Genomic DNA, 20,667 nt, shown 5'->3' on the forward strand with positions numbered 1-20,667 from the left:
CAGGGAAGAGTAATTGCATGGTGCTGCTCTTGTCTCCTCATGGTCTGGGCTCTGGGTCCTGCCTGTGGCTCTGGAATGCTGTCCCTGTCGGGGTGGAGAGCTGGGAGCCAGGGTGGCAGCGAGTTGGCTCCCGTGTGACTCTGCAGCAGGGAAGTGGTTCTGGCATCTCAGCATGAGGGGTTTGACAGCTCTTTTGGGAGAGGTTTCCCTGTGAGCCCCCCTGGATGCTTACCCTTCCCTCCCCCTCTCCTTCCCCTCCCAAATTCGTGAAGTTTGGCAGTCACTTGAAAGGAAATGTGTGGGGCTTTGAGCAGGCTGGGGAGGAAAGCAGAGGGGGGAATGTGGGACAGCTCAGCTTGGCAGAGCTGCAGCTCTGCCACCCAGAAATGGAAACAGCCCTTGTCACCAGTGGGAATGACACCCCTCCCACCCACCCTGCTCCGGGCTCTACAGAGAAAAGGGCCTGCTCTGGAGTGAAGGAACTGGGCTGGGACAGAGCAGAGCTGGTGGTGTTCCCCCCCTTCCATGTAACCATAGGGAAGGTGGGGAAGTTGCAATTAACTGTAGGTTGGTGATAGAAGGGATAACTGGATCCAGGCACCCCTTTTTCCTGTGCCTTGCCTTGCAAAAGGCCACCCCAGATCTGGCGGTGCAGCTGCTTCCTAACCTGGTTCTGTCAAGAGGATATGGGTTAAGGGAAAAAAAGATCCTACTACTAAAAGTGTTTGTGCCAACCCAGATCCCGCTGACAGAAAAGGGGCTGGTAATGATACCCATGACAGGAGGCCAGGCAGATCTCTGCAGAGTGACAGTCCCCAGATGGCTGAGGAGGGGGAACTCTGCTGTCACACGCAGCTCCTCGTCTGGGCACTCGGGCCTTTGGCAGCCAGGCTGGAATGGCTTCCAACCCACTGAGTTTAGTCCTTGTGGGTCCATTTCCCCCTTTAAACTGTGGTTGGGGTGTGAGTGGCTTGTTAGAAACCCCTTTCAGAATGCTCAGCTTTCTGAAATGCCCCCATTTCCCTCTCCCAAATCCTGAAGGTGGGAGATGAAACTGTGGTTTTCATTCCTGCAGTGCTGTGTGTTGTCTCTACCTCTCCCTGCCCTCGTCCCCAGGCAGGGTGGGGAAGGAGCCCTGTTGTTTGAGGTACTGGGCAAATCTGTTACAGCCATTGTCCATGAGAAGTGATCACAGAATGGCAAAATAGTTAGGTTGAAAAAGACCTCTGAGACCTTCGAATCCAACCTGTGACTGATGCCCACCTTGTCACCCAGCCCAGGGCACTGAGTGCCACTTGCAGTCATTCCTTGGACACCTCCAGGGATGGGGACTCCACCACCTCCCTGAGCAGCTTGTTCCAGTGTTTAACAACCCTTTCTGTGAAGAAATTCCTCCTGATGTCCAGCCTGTGTTGCTGAAGGTGACAGGGAAAAGCTGTCTGGTTTCCCAAAGCTTCCTAGGTGGGCTCTGGGTCTCCTGGCAGGAGCTGGTTGCCTTGCCACACAGAATTCCCACCTGGAGCTGCCAGACCGATGGGCAGCACCTTCTCCTGGCTTAGGCTGCAGTGCTGAGCTTTTGGGTACCCTGGGAGTGCTCCCAGTGTCTGCCTGGCTCTGCACTGGGTTCTCTGGGTGGTGCAGCACAGCTCACCCTCCCTCCCCAGCTGCTGGGCTGGGAGCCCCCCTTTCCCACAGCACTGCCTGGTGAGAGCCCTGGAGCGGCAGAGCAGGGAGGAAGCAGGAGATAAATGTAAGCTGGTGTCCCTCTGTATGCCCTGACAGAAGGACAGTGACTCCTAAGGGGTGGTGGCTGCCCAGGGTGGCACTGGTGAGGAGGAGGAGGAGGAAGGCACTGGCTGCAGGCGTGTGCTCCATTCCCCTGCTGGAAACATGAACCAGGAGACAAACCTGAAACCAGTGTGGTAATCGCTGGGCCAGGCCTCTGACCTGCTCCTGGGGCTGTGCTGTACTGCCCTGTGCCCAGTTCCTGCCCTGCCCGGGTTCCTGCCCTGTCCAGACAAGGTCCCTGTGCTCAGGTGACCTCAGAGGGCACAGCAGCCTCTAGGGACTGGGCTGTTCTCCCACCGCCCTCTGGGTGACTGTGGCAGGGATGTGCCTCAGTTCCCTCTTCCCCTCTGTGGTGACACACTCTGAGCCAGCTGCTGCAAGGAGCTGGGGGGCATTGGTCCTTTGGATCAGCTGTGTGGAAAGCCCTTGGAGCTGTGGCTGGGGACATCAGGAAGATAAGATGGCTAATGCTGCTGCTTGGATTGTTTCCCAGCTTGCTGGGAGGGAAGGAGGTGTGTGTCCAGCCCTGGGAGCCATATGGTGTGGATGCCAGCACAGAGCAGTGGCTGGGATGTCCTTTGGGGTGTCCCACCCAGTGTGACAGTGTCAGGGTGTCAGATAAGGACTTTGAAACAGCAGCAGCCACACCTGGAATCATCCAGATCACTCTGGTGGAACAGAGGGGGTTTGCTCACATGTGGCTGCTTGGAAAGCTGGGGTTCAGAGGAGACAAGACAGTCTGCTGGGGACATGCAGAGGGACTCCAGCTTGGGCAGCAGGGATGTCCTGCCCTCCAGAGATGGTGGCTTCCAGAAGAGTGAACATCACCTGCTGCCGGAGCAGGTTTGTGCCCCAGCACAGGAACTGTCAGGCTGGTGCAATGTGCTGATGGTTTGCCTCAGGCTCCTTGTCTGTCCTGCTGTACCAGGATCCCCCTGCACACGAGGGGCTGTGCCAGGATCCCCCTGTGCCCTGCACACAAGGGGCTGTGCCAGGATCCCCCTGTGCCCTGCACATGAGGGGCTGTGCCAGGATCCCCCTGCTCCCTGTGGAGCTCATGCACGAGGAGGATGTGCAAAGGATGAGTGGAGGGAGTTTCTTTGCTCAGTCTGTGACTGCTCAGAGACTGCAGGGAGGGGAAATGGAGCCACTACTGATGTTCTGCTAAACTGATCTCCTGCTCCCTGGAAGTTGGGAGCGATCGGGGATACTGCGGAAAATTCATCCATTTGTGTTGTGGGGACACCCTTGGTGTGAGTGTCTGAGGGCAGCAGGCTGTTCCCAGTCTCCTGCTCCTGAGGTTATTTAGGAGCCCATCCAAAGGCTGTGAGGAGGAAGAAGTCCTGTGTGCGTCACTGTGTTGCCTCACGCTGTGGGGAGGAGAGTACCAGGCTCGCCCATGCTGGTGTCCAAGTTCCTCTGCAGGGAGGAAATCTCTTCCAGGTAGATGAAAGGTTTTCAGACCCAGCTTGGCCTTGAGGGAGGAAAGGAAGGGAAGGGAGACATTCAGGGATTTGCCTTTGTTACAAGAAAGGGGTTAGGAAATGTCCCTTTTACTTTGGAGAACAAATATTGAACCCCTTGTCCTGGCTACAGCTGATCCCTTGCAATGCCAGAAGGAAGCTCATGTGGGATTCAAGGCCGTGGGATCTCTCAGGACATCCTCAAAAGGGTCATGTTCTTCCTCTGCTCTCCTGTCTCTCCCACCACTTGACAGCCCTCCCTGTGAGACCCTGCCTGGATGGCTCCGTCTTCCCATGTCCTCTGCTCCCTGTTGCTGCTCCTGGGGCTGTGGTTCCTGCTCTGGAAGCAGAGCTGCAAGGACCTCTCCCACTTGGAGCTCTCCCACCAGGAGCTCTCCCATGTGGGGGGACATCTCACTCCACGACGTGCTCAGACCCTCTGACTCATGAGCACCAAAACGCCTCTGCCTGGGCTCCCTCTGGAGCCTCATCCTGCTGTGACAAGGCCTGGATCATCCCATGGGCAGTGTCCCCATGGATCATCCCGTGGGCAGTGTGGATCATCCCGTGGGCAGTGTCCCCATGGATCATCCCGTGGGCAGCGTGTATCAGCCCATGGGCAGTGTCCCCATGGATCATCCATCCTATGGGCAGCATCCCGCTCCAGTGATGCCCCCTGCTCCTGCAGGAGAGGGGCTGGATGGGAGGCAGGGACTGGCACTGGGAGAGCAGAGCTGCTCCAGGGAGCCCCACTGTACTGTCATCCAGAGCAGTCCCTAACTGGGGTGTTGGGGGCTGTAGGGCTGTCCCCTTCCTTGCTCTCTGGGTGAGAGCTGCTCTTGACCTTCCTATCCCTGGGAATTGATAAGGGAATTGAGGAAGGAGTTGGTAAAGCTCTGTCAGCAGGGCTGCACTGGTGGCTGAGGGGCTGGGGGTCACTCTGTGTCTTGTGACAAGGGGTGCAGATGGCACTGCAGCCCTCCTGGGTCACCTTGTGAGGGTTGCTGCTATCACATCCTACCTCGTTTCTCTCCTCAGGGGCCTGTGGTTGCACAAACAGGAGGATGTTTTTTGCTGTAGGTCCTTCTCGCTGGGCTGCAGAGCCAGGACTGTGGGCCCTGCTCTGCCCTCAGTGGAGTGGAGAGAGCACTGTGTGTGTGATGAGGCTTTGTGATGGACTGGCCTTGTGGTGATGGCTGGGCTGTCCCAGGGCTGGCAGAGCAGGACACCTTCCCATCTCCCTGCTCTGGTGGGAAGAGCTGATTGCACGGGCTGGGATTCAGAGCCCTGCAGGAGTTTGCTGTTTGAACCATCTGTGTGCTGATGTTTCAACACAGCTGTGCTCTCCTGCACAACTGCAAACTCAGGGAGGGAGGGAGGACCCTGAGGTTTAACAACAAGCCATGCAGGGCAGCCTGGATGCTGAGCTGGGAAATAGGCCCATCACAGTGGGTTGGGAAACAGAGGGTCTCGTGCCCAAAGCAGCCGCTGCCCTGCCCTGTGAGGTGTGGTGGCAGTGCCAGCCGTGGGTTGCTCTCCGTGGGTCGCTGTGGCCACTGGCTCCAGGAGACGCCCGGCAGGGGCTCAGGATCAGCTCTGGGATGGGCACACTGTGCCCTGGCAGCTGCTGCAGCGTCCCCCTCTCTGCTTTGCTGGGCCATTGGGGTGTTCCTCAGGTGTTTCTTCTGTGTCTGTACCTGCTGTTCCTCTGGGCTGGCTCTCAAATCCTCTTGCAGCAGGTTGTTCCTAAGCCTTGTCCTTCAGCTGGGCAGGTCCTGCAGCCTGTGCCCTCTGCAGAGAGGGCAGCTCTCAGCTGCAGAGCAAAGGTGCAGCACACCTCTGGCTGCAGTGGAGGTGGGCAGAGATCCTTCCCCTGTTTACAATGGCAGCTCGTCTTCCACATCCATTCTGGGGAAGTGCATTAAGATCCCTTATCAAGGGGAAGGCGAGCAGCACTTCATCTTGTTTTTATGAAAAGTGTTGGCTTTTGAGGGCATGGGGGTATTCAGGGACAGGGCTGGGGAAGTGCTGTGCTGGTAGAGATGGTCTTAACCTTATTTCAGGCTGCAGCAGCACAGGAGGAGCCTCCCATCCCAGCCTCGGATGGGAGATGTGAAATGGAAGTTAGTTGTTCCCAGCTGCTGGGTGAAAATTATCTATTTGTCTAGAAGTGTTTTTTTCACCACAGCCTGGGGACTGCAAAGCTGGCTGTGAGCTCTGGAGAGGGGAGGGAAGGAGGTGGAAGGGGAACTTGCCTGCTCAGAAACCTGACATCTGAAGGCAGTGCTTTCCTGCCTGGTTCCTGGAGCACGGCCCGGCACAGGGACCATCACAGTTGGGCTGTGATCTGGGTTACAGCAAATCTGTGTGTCTGTGACACAAGTAGGATCATCCCTTCCACAGAAAGACTTTGCAGGAGGGTCCCACTGCTGCCACCTGAACCAGCATAGTTACCTGAAGTTAAACCTGCTCTCAAAACTCATGTGGTGCTGGGGAAGGATGGAGAGGACCCGGCAGTGCCTGTTCCAGACGTGCTCATGCAGCTCCCATTCCTCACCTACAGGCACTGCTTGGCTTTCACCAGCCAGCTGGATCCACGTGGTCCTGCAGGCCAGGCAGATGCCTGGAGCACATCTGGATCTGTCCCTGTTTGGCCTCCCAGGACAGTAAAAGGATGGCTGAGTTGTCAAGGGGGTTTTCCCCACAGCTGAAGCAAAGCCGGTGCGAAGGCTCAGTGTGCAGTGGCAGAGGTTGAAGGACAGGGTAGGGCTGTCGGTCCCCAAGGTGCTGTGGGCTCTGGCTCTGCAGTCTGTGCCCAGCAGCTGTGTGAGCAGGAGCTCTCCTTGGGCTCCTCTGTTTCCCAGGGCACAGATGTGACTCAGGGGTTTGGGATACAGGCAGTCCTTTGGATCCCTGCTTGCAGACAGAGCCTCTTTCACGAGGAGTTACCAGGCGTGAAAGCAAACCCCAGGTGTTGCAGGAGGTGAGCGTGAGGGACCTGCCCCTTCCCAGTGTGTCAGTCAGGTCTGGCCGGATTGTTCTGCTCCAAAACGTCTCAGGTTTGATGTTGGCTGTGCAGCTGAGTCTTCACCTTTATGCTCTGGGCACGAGTGGATTAAACAGCATGTTTGTGACAATGAAATCCATATAAGAACAGGGCAGGATGGCCTGGCTGGAAAAGAGGCAGGTTCTGCTCTTACCTCGGTAAATGTGTGGAAGGGGGAACAGGAGAGGTGGAAGGCGTGGGCCTGGTAAACAGCTTTTTGCTGGCCAACTGCTGTGGGCTTTTGGAAGGCAGCTGGTTCCTTTGCAGCCCAGCCTTGCAGCAGCAGCATGGATCCGGTGTCTCTCTGGAGCTTGGGGATGTATTGTGTTGTTTGAGTGGAAAACCCTCTGGCAGAGCCCCCAAACCCGGTGCATGTGAGGGGCTGGTGGTGGCCGAGCCCACTGAGTGGAGTCAGGGACTGAGCATGGAATGATGATATTCCCTCCTGAATCCAGCTCCTGCCGTGGCGAGCGGGGGCTCGAAAGGCAACGTCATATCTTGGCTGGTGGCTGCCTGTGTCCCACGGAAACACTGGAGCAGATGGGAAGGGACGGAGCACCGGGAGCTGGACTCTGCTGCTTGTCCTTTTAAGGTCTCCCAGCCAGACCAGAGACTCGCCTTTGTCCGCAGTGAACTTCCTTTCCCCAGTGCTCCCAACCCTGGGTTAGCAAAACCGAAACCACCCCGACATCCCTGTGGGCTTGTTCTGCGCCGAGCTCTTGAGAGGTGGCAGATTCTGCACAACTGCTCAGAAGGAGGTCTCCTGCTCTGGTCACCTGTCTGTCACCTGTACCCTTCCTCTTACAGGAAGAGCAAAGCCAGTTGCAGTTCCCCAGACAGAGATAGTGAGCAGGGACACCAGAGTGACACTGGCACGGGCACGGGGGCTGGAGGTGGGTCACTTGCTCACCTTGCCTTTTTCCAGCTGTGGGTGCCAGAGCCTCTCCTGGCCCAGCAGCCCCAAAAACGGCTGTTGCTGATCGGGGAGAAGGGACACAGGAGTGGGAGATGCTGGTGACATCTCAGCAGTGTGATGGCAGGGCTGGTTGGGAAGGGCAGTCAGGTATTAATTGCTCCCTGACTCCCTCCTGCCAGCAGGGTTGTGCATTCCCACCACCCCACGGTGGTTTGGTGTCGCTGCTGTGTCCGTGCGGTGTGGATCTGGCATGGGAACCATGGGAATGGCTCCCAAGGTGGGCACAGCTCAAGAACTGGGAGGTGGCTGCCCTGGGGCTTCACTGGGCACAATCACATGTCAGAAAAGGTGTAAATCAAAACACAGAGCCCTTTTGTGGGTCTGTAGAGTCAGTCAGGAAGCTGCTGCCCTTCAAGTCATCTCTGGTAGAGCTTCAGTGTGTTTTCTGGTTATGAATCCTGTAGCTGGAAGTTTAAATTTGTGGCTGATGGGCCCCAAAAGGCAAATTTACTCTCTTAGACACTTGGTTCATGGATGGGTTTGTCTAACTTGGGCTGGGTGTGTTATTTCCAGTCGAGGTTTCAGATCTGCTCTTGTTTTAGCATGTGTGTATTTACTGGTATTATTTTTCCTAGAGAAGTATTTTCAGCTTTTTGCTGGGTTCCTGTGCCGCAGCTGAAATTTCCACCGTGGTATTTCCAGCTCCTTGGTAGAGCACAGTTAATATTTTCCATCCAGGTGTAACTGCCTTGGATGGAGATCCAAGGAAAAGAGTGAAATCCTGCAATGGGCTGGGAGCAAACTGGCAGCTCGCAGGGGTGGAGGTGCTTCGGGAGGTTTTCTTTGTGGCTGCTCTTACCAAGAGATTTAGGAGGTGCCTGTTGACTCTGCAGGCTGGTTTGTGTCCAAAAGCAGGAGGATCCAAGTTGTTCTGGGTTTGGATGTTGAGGATCCAGGTTGTTCTGGGTTTAGATGTTAAGGATTGGGTTGTTCTGGGTTTGGATGTTGAGGATCCAAGTTGTTCTGGGTTTGGATGTTGAGATCTGGGTTGTTCTGGGTTTGGATGTTGAGGTCTGGGTTGTTCTGGGTTTGGATGTTGAGATCTGGGTTGTTCTGAGTTTGGATGTTGAGGTCTGGGTTGTTCTGGGTTTGGATGTTGAGGTCTGGGTTGTTCTGAATTTGGATGTTGAGGTCTGGGTTGTTCTGGGTTTGGATGTTGAGATCTGGGTTGTTCTGAGTTTGGATGTTGAGGTCTGGGTTGTTCTGGGTTTGGATGTTGAGGTCTGGGTTGTTCTGAGTTTGGATGTTGAGGTCTGGGTTGTTCTGGGTTTGGATGTTGAGATCTGGGTTGTTCTGAGTTTGGATGTTGAGGTCTGGGTTGTTCTGGGTTTGGATGTTGAGGTCTGGGTTGTTCTGAATTTGGATTGCCAAAAGCACATTGATTCCATTTCTTCTCATATGAGCAGGGAGCAAACGTGCATCAAATGGTCCCATTCCTTGGGAATGGAGGTGAAAGAGGGTTAAAGGGTTAAAACAGGGCCTGGTTCCTCCTTAGGTGTTTTAGGGTGCAAAATAATTCCTGCTGACCTGCTGCTGGGCAGCTGATGCTGTACACACACATCCCTGTGGGCTGGGCAGGGATTCTCTTTGTCCACCCTGAGCTGTGGTGTGAGTGGTGAGAGTTCAGGGTGAGGTTCCTGCAGGTCCAGGGGTGTTGTGGCACGTGGCTTGTACAGCCCTTCCAGGCTCATCCCAAAAGGAGGAAATTGTTTGGTTTAAAATCCCACTGGTGCAGGGAATTTGCCCCATCACGTGAGTTCCTACCAGCTCCTCTGTGGTGCCTTCTGGCTCCAAACTGAAAACTGGTGGTTTGCCTGCTTTTATACTTCTTTTCTAGTTCCATTTTGTTCAGAGAACAGTTTTAGTTTTGCTTCCACTCCCCTTGGGGGCCTTTGGCTCAGCAGATGCTGTTTGTGAGCACACCTAGCAGAAGGATGGGGTGGTTGGGCACTGCCAGGAGTGGGGCTGGACTTCGAGGAACAGCTGAGATCTTCCATTTAAAGCAGGTTGATGGTTTTGAACGTCCTTTAAAGTTCTCATTGAGTCACTGCTGGGTTTGTGTTGTGAGAAGGAGGTGTGGGTGAGACCCCTGAGGTGGGAAGGGCTGCCCTGCAGCAGAAGCATTTCCCTGCTGCCACGGTGGAACCCTGCCCTTCTCATCATTACAAGGGGGATGATGTGGCACAGACCTTTAAAAAAAATACTGAAAATTCCTAGTAATCCGTTAAAAAAGCATAGTTGGGTCCAGAGGCTGGGAGAACATATCTTTGAAACAATTTGCAGCTTGGCTTGTTGTAGGTTAAGAGCTGACCAGAGTTCTCAGCATCTCAAAAATCTCCTGGGGAAGGGAATAACCAGTAACAAGAGAACACTTCTAATTTAGAGAAAATTTAATAGGCATGAGAGCTGGAAGAGGAAGAAAAATCCATCTTCTTCACAGCACAGCTTAACTCTGGGGAGAAACCAAATGCTTTATTATTTTGTTCATGATTTTTTTTTTTTTTTTAATCCTGGTGGTTTTGTGATTTGGATGTGGCTGAGAGCTGTGGGGAAATAACCCTTCCCTGGGTGTAACCCTGAGGTGTTGGGGCTGCACATGGGAAAAGCTTTAGTGTCTGGCAGAGGCTCGGCAGGTTCCTGAAGTCGTTTGTGTTTGCTCTGTGTTAACTCTGTGGCTGGGGCGAGTCTGGGTGTTTGCTCTGGTGGTGGATTCAGATTTTAAATTCGAGTGCTGAGGGCTGTGTTAGCTGTGTCTGTCCCTGCAGGGAGGGCACTGCCAGGCTGGAGGTGCCAGGAGTGCCCTGTGCCCCTGCCCCGGGGTGGGTGGAGTCCTCTCCTCTCCCCTCCCCAGCTGTGTTCTCAGCAAAGAGCTGGGAAGGGAGGGGAAGTTTGGAACAAGGATGCTGGGATCACGTTGGATTAAAAGCTTTGCTGCTACAGTTTAGGGGTTTTGTGGGTTGGTTGTTTCTGGTGGTTTTTTTTTAACTCTGAACACCAGAAGAAATCATGATAGAAACATAAGCTTTGGCTTTATTCTTCCCTTCTTTTCAAGAAACAGCTTGGATGGGAAAACCCCCATGTTTTGGACAAACTGCCCATGCAGATTTGTTGACTGTAAATATTGTGGGGCCAAAGTGAAACCCCGCTGAGGGGGCGAAGCAGCCAGCACTGCTCTGAGTGGAAGGGGAACTGTGCTTCAGACACTCCTGGAGCAGTGGCCATGGTGACAGGACTGTGTCTGTGGTGTCACCGATGACTCAGCCCGGTGGCACCGCACAGATGAGCTGTGTCTGTGTTTGGGGGCTGAGGGATGCAGAGGGTTGTGAGCAAGTGGTTGGGGAGATGGGCTGTTGGGCTTTGGCTGCTCACTGGGACCACACAGGCCTGATGTGGGGATCCAGACGGGACATCTGTGAATCATGGATATTCCCTGCCAGTGGGCCCCTGTCCCTGTGTCTGTGCAGGGCTGGTGGGTGGATTTCCTGGGATGCTGTTCCTCTCTACTGGGGGAATTCCTTCAGTCAGTCACTGGGTTCTTGCCTCTGGAGGTGGGGGGGGATTGCTGAGCTCTCAGCACCGTTCAAGAGCCAGACATCTCTGCAGGGACTCAAATGGACGAGGCTGATGAAGGGGAGTTGTTCTCCCAGTGTAGGGGCCGGGATGTGAAGGGCCAGGGAGCCAGCACGTGCCCAAGTCACCAGGGAGGTGGTGGCAGAGCCAGGAGTTCTCAGATCCCTGGAGCTGAGCTGCGAGGCTGCCCCGGCTCTCGGGACGCGCTGCACGTTCCACGCGGGCTCCCGGCGGCTCTGCATCAGCAGTTAAGTAACAAACTATTTAACAAGAGCTTCCTGTTGTGCTGACACCAACACCAACCTACAAAGGAGGAGAGGGAGTAAACAGAGCTGTGCTGGCTCCAGGCTCGCTGGGAGCTGGAAAAGCGCTGGAGATCGGGAGGAGGCCGGGGAGCCGTCGCTGCTGAACCCGACCTGCCGGGTCAGCAATGATGTTCTTGTGGCCGCAGTCAGCAGAAGCTGCTGGGAAAGTGGCTACTTCCAGGACTGCCTCATGTTTAAGGGAATTTCTGGGATGGATAAAGGCCCCTTCAGCCCTGCCCTGCTGCTCCAGCTCCTCCACAAAGGCTGTTGTTGGCGAGATGCAGCTGCTCCTCCGTCCTGACAGGGTGGGCACAGCCCTGCCGTGAGATGCTCACATCCAGAAACTCCCTTCTCCACCAGGTTCCTGGAGCTCCTCAGTCAGAGCCCTCTTTTCTTGAGGGATGGGGGGAGGAAATGGGGTCAGAACAAGCCAGTCTGCCTTTGCCATAAGGAATGTTCTGCAGCCCCAGTAGGTTTGCTCGGCTCTCCCATGGCTGGAGCTGTCGCTGGTGGAGGTCCGAGGTGGAGGGAGCCCCAAGTGCTACCTCTCCATGCACAAGGGATAATTCTCTGTGCAGGGGCCAGGATGAGTTTTCTCCAACCAGCACATCCCATGGATGTGTCCCAGCCTCTCCAGTGTGTCAGCTGTGGGAAGGAGCTGATGGTGAGCTGCTGTGCCTGGCTCAGAGGAGAGGTGTGTGTCCAAGGGTGAAGGAAGCTCAGGAAATCCCTCTGGAACCTGTTGGATCACCACAGTCCAGCAGCAAAAGCAGGGAGAGAAGTTCATGCTTCCAGCTTACAACTTTCCTGTTGCCCAAGCAAAGGCTGCTGTGAACTGCCCAAGTCCAAGTCTTGGAAGGACTCCTTGTTTAAAACAACAAAAACCCTCCTACCAGTTGTCTTGTTTCTTCAAAAAACCCCAAACCCTCAGCAAGTTTGCCCAACAACACCCAGGGGTGTGGTGTGGGAAGGGATGGGGCATCCAGCGGGTCCTGGCCAGGCTGGGATCGTGAGACCCTCAGGAAGTTCAACAAGACCGAGTGCAAGGTCCTGCACATGGATCGGGGCAATCCCAAGCACAGATCCAGGCTGGATAAAAATGGATTGAGAGCAGCCCTGCAGAGGAGGACTTGGGGGTGCTGGTGGATGAGAAGTGTGCAGTGACCCAGCCATGTGTGCTGGCAGCTGGCCTGGCTGTGCCATTACAGGGCTCCCCTGGGAAGCCTGGTGAGCCTTTCCATGGCCCCTCACTTTGGGAAAGCTCTGGGTGGTGGCACAGCTTTCCCTGTTCCCTCAGGAGCGGGGCTGGCTGTCAGCACTGCAGCCTGGAACTCAGGTGCAGACTGTTTGACTCCAGCCCCTCGCAGGCATCCCAGGGCTGTCTGCAGCTCCACTCTGAAGAGGTTTTAAGACTGTGCTTTGTTTTAAGACTTTTGATCTCCCCTGGAAGCTCAGGCTTCATCAGCCTCCTCAACTTCTAAAATGTATTGGGATTTGGTTCCAGCTGTGTAAGGCCATCGGTTGCTTTTTGGTCTGGATTTCTGCACTGGGAGCCAGCTGATGGGTCATCCTTTGGGACATCGGGGTATTTGGGATTATTTTTAGCCTGTCATTGGCAGTGATCTGCACTTGGAGCTGTGGAGTGTCAGGGGCTTTTCTCTTTTGTGCTCTCGAGAAGCTTTCCCTTTCATCTGTGTTTCCCTGTGCAGAGTACGGAGGGAAACCAGCTCCAAGGAGCCATCCCAAAGGTTTGTGGGGATCAGGAGCAGTATTGGCCCAGCCAGGGCTGCTCCAGGACACCCGGGCTCTGTTCTGAGAAGCACCACGGACCTGCTCCCTGACCTTCCCCAGCCACTTCCCTGCTCCAGCCGCTATTTTTTCCTCTCCTCCTTCCCCTCTTTTGTCTCGCCCCGTTTAGCTGTAACCTCGTTCAGGCAGGAACATGGTGTGTGTACAAAGGGCCCAGAACAATGTGCCCCAGATGGTTTGTACAAGTCCCTCCTCGGCAGCCACGAGGTTTCACTCCACGGGAAAGGAATCTTTAAAAATACAGGTTTTCAGCATTTTAAACTCGCAGATTTGGGCAGGAACTTCCCGAGCCTTGATATTTTGGTCCAAGTCACTGATCTGAGACAAGGGGTAGCACTAGAATTGCAGCCTTTTCTTCTTTTAAGAAAAAAAAACAACCAACAACTCCTCCCAGCCCCCAATCCATTTTTCTCACCTTCCTGTCTGCAGGGAAAAGCTTGTAAATGTGACTGGAGCAGCCCTGAACTGCTCAAAACCAGATGGCAAAGAAAAAGAACTCAATATTTCAACAAAAACCCCCTCTTTGGGTTTCCGAAGGGGGGGTGGGTTTTCCCCCTTTATGGCACTTGCAGTGTTCCTGAGGTTCTGTTTCGGGGGTGCTGAAGCCACTTGCACTTGCCTGCAGTTTGTTTCCCTTGCAGGATCCTGGCTCGGAGCACTGGCCCTGCAAACACCCCAGGGCAGTGCTTATTTGCTTTAAGACCACAGCTTGCTTTGGAATTTCTGCTGCCAAACTTCAGGCCAATTCAGGGTTTGGTTTTTTTTTTCCTTATTCGTCCCCCTCCCTTTCAAAGAGAGAAACAAGTTTTCTTAGTCTCATCTTGCATCAGATTTGATCCCAGGCCAAAAAATCCAGCGTAGAAGGTGCTTTCCTGAGGCTGCTTCGCCTCGGTCTGACCTCTGTGAGGATTCCTGTGCAAAATGTAATGATGTGACATCAGTTTTATCTGGGGCATCTTCCCCGTGGGGGAGGACGGGGCAGGTCTGGGTCCCTGCTGCTCATCCAGAGGCTGCTGTGTTTTAACAAACACTGGTTTTGTTTGCTCCAGAGCTCTTGGGAGTCCTGGGATTTTCCCTAAAGTTCCTGTTTCTAATTAGGTTGCTCTCAGTTTTAAAGGCCAGAGATCCCTTTATGGCTCGGGGTGGAAAACCTGAGCAGTCACTGACACCGCACAGAGGTGGGTCCTGCTTTTGTCCCGAGGTCCGGGGAGCCACTGTGTCTTCTTGGGATGTTAAAATAGATTCCTCCCAGCCCTTGGCTCATCCGTGGGGAGGCTGCTGGGCTGAGGGTTGAGGGAGCATCACTTGCCGGGGACTGACTCACTCGGATGCGGTTCAGTGACTTCCTGCCGCTCTCACTGCTGGATTTGGGGAAGGGGGGATTGCAGGGTGGGGGTCTGGGCTGTGGCCTTGCTGGATGTTAATCTGGCCCAGCTGCCTCAAGCTGGGCTTTGGAGCCAGGCCCTTCCAGGAGGGCTGTTCCCAGGGCCGGGCTCGCTCTGAGCAGGAGCACGGTCGTTTGTGTGGGCCGGGGGAGACAGCACAGCCCCCAGAGCTGCAGCAAACAGGGCTGAACTCTGCCCTTCTGTCTCACCTCATTGTCTGACATTCCCCTGCGGAGGCCGGCCCGGAACTCTTCAAAGGAAATAATCCCAGCGCCGGGGCTGGAGCTCCCGGGGCTCTGCCTGTGCAAACAGTCTGGGCCCGGAGTCCCCCAGGGCTGAGCTCAAGGGTCGGATTCAAACCCCGAACTCCGGGCTGTGCATCCCCGGCTGCCTCCCCCTCCCGTGGGGAGGAGGTGGCTCCGGGCTGCCGGGGCAGAGCCGTGCTCTGGGAGCGGGGAGCTGGTTGGGAATGGCTCCCGGTGTCCCTCTGGAAGGCTGGCGGCGGTGGGAGAGGCGCGGGGCGGCCTGAGGGCACCGCCGAGTGCCGAACCCGGGGCGGAAATCCTTGGGGGAGCGAAGAATGAGCAGGATGTCACGTGCGGGGCCGGGGCAGAACAAAGCGCAGGGGAGCCCCGCTCCTGCCGCTCCCACCCCGCTTCCTGCTGGCACGGGCTGGGAGCTGCCGCGGGAGGGGGAAGGGAATGGCAGGGCAGGAGCTGGCTCACCTTCGGGGCGGCTGGAGGGCTCTGCCTACCTGCTTCCCTCTGCTGGGGTGTGCTGGGGGCAGCAGGGTGGCCCCCAGGTGGGACTGCTGTGCTCTGGGATGCTCCAGAGGTGTTGGCGTGTGTGGGGAAGGACGGGGCTCCCATCCCACATGACGGCCCTGTTCCCTTGTCCATGGACAGGCAGGTCCCACGGATGGGCTCTGTGGTCCCAGCACTCTGCCCCTTCAGAGCCTGCAGTTCCAGCCCCTCGTGGAGAGCGTGGTGGGCCATGAGGAGGATTTGGTGTCAGGAGAGGGCTGGGAATGGGGGCCAGCCCCAGGGAGCAGCTCCCATGGACCCTCACATGGCCAGTCCTTCCCCCTGCTGAGCTCTGGCTTTGGTGTCTTTCCCCCTCCCCCCCCCCATTTCCCCCATACACCCTTTAGCACAAGAAGCTTTTTTTTTGTTATTAATAGCTATTGAGAGCCAGTAAAAAGTTTTAGAGGGTTTGGCCAAGCATCAGTGTGCTCATTTCCTGGAGCTGACACTGGAGGAGCGGGGGTTTGCTTGGATAACCCCCGGGGTGAATGTGAGGCTGAGCCACTGGGGCTCTTGGGGGGCATCGTGGGGGCTTTTAGTGGTGTCACAGGAGCCTGGAGAGGAGCAGAGGAAGGTGGTGAGGGAGAGAGCGGGGCTGGGAGGGAGGACAAGGAGGGGTGGGAGGCTGCCAAGGGTCAAGCTGGGAGCAAAACCTAAGCTGGTGAATAGTGTGGGGGGAAATGGGGACGTGTGGGGTGGTCTGTGTCTCTCTCAGTGCCCTCCCAGTGTGTGCCCACCACCTGCTTGATCCCCTCCATGTTTAGCTTCCTGACCATCCTTCCTGCCTCCCACATGGACATCCCTGCGAGGAGGGACCTGCCCTGCCCCCAGGCAGCTCCTGTGGGAGTCCTGGAGGGAGGTGGGGAGAGCTCAACTTCCTTTTGGGAACCCCAGCTCTGGAATGAGCAAGGGGCTGCACAGGGGTGTGTGCGGAGCCAGTGTCATGGAATCATGGAATATTTGGCTTGGAAAGGACCTTTAAAGGTCCCCTCGTCCAAGCCCTGCCATGAGCAGAGCTGTACACAGGAGAAGGAGCTCCCCTGTTTGTGGGGAATGGCAGCACAGGGCTTTCCACCAGCCTCCCTGGGAAGGCACCCAGCCCTGAGGCAGGGGAGGTGCTGCACCCCTGGGCACACAAGCTCCCAGGGCCACACTGGTGTCTGCCCAGGTGGCTGCCAGCAGCCCAAACATCCAGGTTGGTTGGTGAGAGCAGAGGAAGAGGCAGCAAGGGAGACCGGGAGCTCTCCAGGGAAGGGGGCAGGGTGCTAGGAAGTCCTGGGTTCCTATTTGCCCCAGCCTGTTGGGTCCCAGACTGTCGTGGGAGCCCCGAGCATGGTCATTCCACAGAAACCCGCTGCATCCTGGGCAGAGTCACTGGCAGGAAGGTCCCAGCCCACCACAGCAGGGCTGGTGCTGGGGGGAAGTGCTCTGACTCAGCTTGTCGTGGCCTCTGGACCCACAGGGACCCTCCCAGCCAGGTGAACATCCTCTTTTCCCTTCCTGGGAAGTCCCAGGCCTGACATGGGCCCCATAACACAGGATTTACATGTGTCCTCTGCTCCTGGGGGCTCCTGGAGTCCCTGGCCTGGAGGGCCTTGGCTGCTGCCTCCAAAGGTCTCCAGACAGCCCCTGCCCATGGGGACATTGTTGTCCCCACGTCACTCCCAACTGGCTCTGACAGGAGATGATCATCAAGCATCTCAACTCCAACCATGGCCAGACTTTCATTTATTTATTTATGGGCACCAGGCACCTTGTGATGGTCCTGATACCTACCCCAGCTCCTCCCACCCCTCAGTTGTGGCACTGTCATCATTCTGGGAATTTTCGGTGGTGCTGGAGGGGCTCTGCAGAGCTGGGGGCTGGAGCCTGAAGTCCACAACCCTCTGTTGCCCTCAGCCTCCTCATAGTAACTTTTCTCCCTCTCCTTTTCCCCAGCTGGGAGCCCGAGGAGCCGCGCTGGGAGGACCCTCTCCACAGGATGTTCTCTCCACCAAAGACCTCCCTGTGAGCGGCGATGATGACAGTCCCGGCGGGACCTCGGGAAGCACTAACATTTCAGTAGCCCTGCACCCTTGGGTGGCCGCCTTCCCCTCCTTCTCCGCCCCCCGCCCTCCCTCCGCCCCCCGGGATGGTGTATTAACCAAGAAGAGCCCTGCTTCTGTCCTCCTCGCCCACCCATTTTCGGCAGCTCTGGGATTTGTATGGCAGCAGCGTAACCGTGGAGAGGCCGGGGTATCACAAACTTATGGATTTTGATAAGAGAGGAGGGAAAGGGGAGCTGGAGGAAGGTAAAAGGATGTCCAAGACAGGTGGAGGAAGGAGCGGTCATGGAGGCCGGGGCACTGGAACCAACTCGGGAGTGCTGATGGTGGGTCCCAACTTCCGCGTCGGCAAGAAGATCGGATGCGGCAACTTCGGGGAGCTCCGTCTAGGTGAGAAGGGTCTCTTTGTCCTCGCTGTGCCCACCCGTGCTGGCATTGCCCTGGCACCCCCCTCCTGGGCTGGCGGTGGGAGGAGCTGGCACAGGCCCGTGGCACAGGCCCGTGGCACAGGCCCGGGGTGTTGGTGGGCCCCGCGGGGCTGAGGCGCTGCCCGTGGCAGGCAGCCCGTGCTCCTGCAGAGGTTCCTCCTTCACGCTGGGCCTGATGTCCCAAGGCCCAGCCCAGCCCAGAGCACTGACAACAGAGGTGCTCCCCGTCTCCTCCCCGTGCCTGTCGCCCTCTGGGTTTGTCAGGGAGAGTGTTATGGTTCAGCCCTGGCTGTGGGAAGTGGTGGTGGCCCACACAGGTCTGGGTGTCCCCCCAAATCCGGGAGCACTCCACGAGGAATGTTTCAGGGAATACCACTGTGTGCTCACCAAATCTCACCCTGCTTGTGCCCAGGGTGGTGCCCTCCCACTGTGCCCAGGAGAGGGGATGTGGGGATCTGAGGGTGTTCACTGTACTGGGACAAACCTTGGGGAGGAGGGTCAGTGTTTTATCTTGGGTGAATTCTCCAGTTGTTGCAACTGAGTGGGAGACTCTCCTAAAACTCTACGCAGGGAAGAGAAAGGGAGGAATGAAACCCAAGCACCTTCTGTGGTCATTTCCATTTTGAACCAAGTTTATCAGGAAACTCCCCAAGCAAACACCAGCTCGGAGGGTGGGGAAGTTGCTCCTCTCCCACGACTGGGAATGTCCCAGGAGGCCTTCAGCGAGCTGTTAACCCTTCACTTGGCATCAGGCAGCTGGGAGAGGCCTGGCAGTGCCAGGCACCGCTGCTCAGCACAGCCTGAGTGTCTCCAGGAGTGCACACTGGATGTGTGGATGGAGTCCCTGCCAGCCAGAGCCTTGTCCTTGGCTGTGAGTGCTTTGGGAAGGGGCTTGTGCCCTGGGAAGAGGGAAGAGGGCCGGTCCCTGGGAGCCTGTGACAGCCACAGGCCTTGTTGCTCCGTGGTAGTTTAAGCAGGGCCTTGCCAAGCCGAGCTCTGAGCTAAACCTGCCCTGCCTGTGCTCCCCAGGCAGGCTCTGGGTGTGCAGGAGGAGCCCTGGCTGGGCTGGGGCGAGTCCCCCCTCGCTGTGCTGCCCAGGGGGAGTTCATGGCAGCTCTCCCCAGTGTGACAGACTGGCTGGTGCCAGGCTGACCCATCCTGTGCCCGAACTTCCCAATGGGATCACCCGTAATTGCAGAGCTGGGGGAAATGCCTTCTTTAAAATCCAGCCAGGCAGTTCCATGTTCCACACAGCAGTGTCTGTCTCTCCTGGTGTTGTGAGGAGCTCTGAGCCTTCCTCCAGACCTCGTGGAAGGCCTGTGGAAGGAGAGGTGTTTGGGAATTTCGCTGCTCCTTTCAGTTCCCGAGCGGGTCTGGACACTCCCGCTGCTGGTGCTCCCTGCATGGCCGGCAGGGAAGGGGGGGATCGAGAGCTCTGAGCCCTGCAGGGTCTACTTGTGTCCTTCCACCTCCTTTTCCCTGCTTGCCCGCGGGCATCCCACAGTGGATGTGTGGATCTGAGCTCTCTTCCAGGATCGTGCTCTGGGCAGGAGTCTGGAGCTGTGGCTGTTGCTTTGTGACCCCCACCTTGGCCTCCCTCATTCTCACCAAGGGGACATGAGTCCCACAGGGATCTGAGGGATGTCTGTGGAACTGGCAGTTGTGCTGCTCTGAGCAGAGCCACTGCAGGGCCCTGGGAGCAGTTGGGCTGGGCTTGCTCCTGGCTGGAGGAACGAGCAGGGAGCTCTTCCCCCAGGCACCGCAGTGGTCGATCTCACAGCGAGGGTTTGTCCTTGCCACCAGCAAGAGAAGCTTCCAGTCCCTTCACGTGGTCTCCCTGCCCTGGCACACCCTGCAGGGCCTGGCCATAACGTGGTACAGCCTGAGCACAGGATCTCATCACGGCCGGGGAAGCCACAGCTATGTGGCCTTTCTCCTAAAATCACATCTCCCTTCCGTAGGTGTGCCTCCTCCTGCAGCAGGGCTCAGGAATGCTCCCAGGGCTTCACAGGGAGTAGGGATTCCTCCAGCTGCAGATGAGTGGCGAGGGACCAGAGGGATCCTGCTGTGAAGTGGTGGCATGAGCAGGGATGCTGTTACTGGACACTCAGTTCTCCCCTGGGAATGGAGGATTCGGTCCTCAGGGCAGGCTGGGTGTAGGGGCCAAACTGTAGCTCAGTCTTGAAAAGGTCCCAGATCTTCTCTGGACTTTTTCCTTCCTTACCAAAAGCCAGGAGATCTTGCAAAAACATGCATGGAGGTGACTCCTGCAGCTCCCAGCAGTGGGGGTGGAGGAAGGGGATGTTGTCTTCCTAAAACAGGTACCACTTTGCCCAATTTCACCACCACCCTGAGAGGCATATGGTGATCTGTCCTTATGGTACCTCAGCTCAGCTGCCCCTGGTCGAGTCAGGTGTCCTCCCGGGCACAGAGGTGTCCAAAATCAAAAGTGATTTGTTTAAAGATTAAATATTAAAAAAAAAAAAAAGTGGCATAAGGCATTTGTGGGGAGCCAGAAGGGGAATGACGTGTGTGGGAGTTGTGGCTGCCAGGGCTGTGCTGTGGATCCTGCCTCTCCACGTTCCTGCTGGCCTTGGCAGCCTGGGCAAGGTACAGACGTGGTGCCAGTCCCTGTCCCAGTCCAGCAGCACTGCTGGCCAGTTCCTCACTGGAGCAGCACGGCTGGAGAGCTGGGCTGGGGGCTGCAGTGGGGGGGCTACCCCAGCCCTCTGGGACAGGGGGGCAGGTTTAGGTCGTGCAGCTGCTGGGTCCTGTTCCCTGCTGATGTCCTTGTGCTTCACCCCAAGCTGCTGAGTGCCCTGTCAACCTCCAGCTGTGGTCCAGTGCCAGCCCAGCTCCTCCTGGGCCTTTCCAATCCCATCCCTGGGCAGTGCCCACTGCCTGCAGCCCCCACTGCCTGCAGCCCCCTGAGCTCCCCTGTGCCCACAGCCAGCCCACCCCTGTGCTGGGGTGGGGTGCTGCCCTCTGAAACACAGGGCAGCAGGAAGCTGGTGACAGCAGGGAGACAGGAGCGTGGCTGGTGGCTCGT

General features: G+C 56.7%; 1 protein-coding gene across 1 annotated transcript in view; it reads left to right on the forward strand.

Annotated features, from left to right (window-relative positions):
- Positions 1–20,667, forward strand: part of CSNK1G2 (casein kinase 1 gamma 2) — a 42,314-nt gene that overhangs the window by 9,639 nt on the left and 12,008 nt on the right. The window contains exon 2 of the mRNA XM_032712375.1: positions 17,084–17,580. Coding sequence (XP_032568266.1) covers positions 17,394–17,580 — 187 coding nt within the window. The 5' untranslated portion in view covers positions 17,084–17,393. The remainder of the gene's footprint in view (positions 1–17,083; positions 17,581–20,667) is intronic.

This window comes from Chiroxiphia lanceolata, chromosome 27, assembly GCF_009829145.1.
Source record: "Chiroxiphia lanceolata isolate bChiLan1 chromosome 27, bChiLan1.pri, whole genome shotgun sequence".
NCBI lineage: Eukaryota > Metazoa > Chordata > Aves > Passeriformes > Pipridae > Chiroxiphia > Chiroxiphia lanceolata.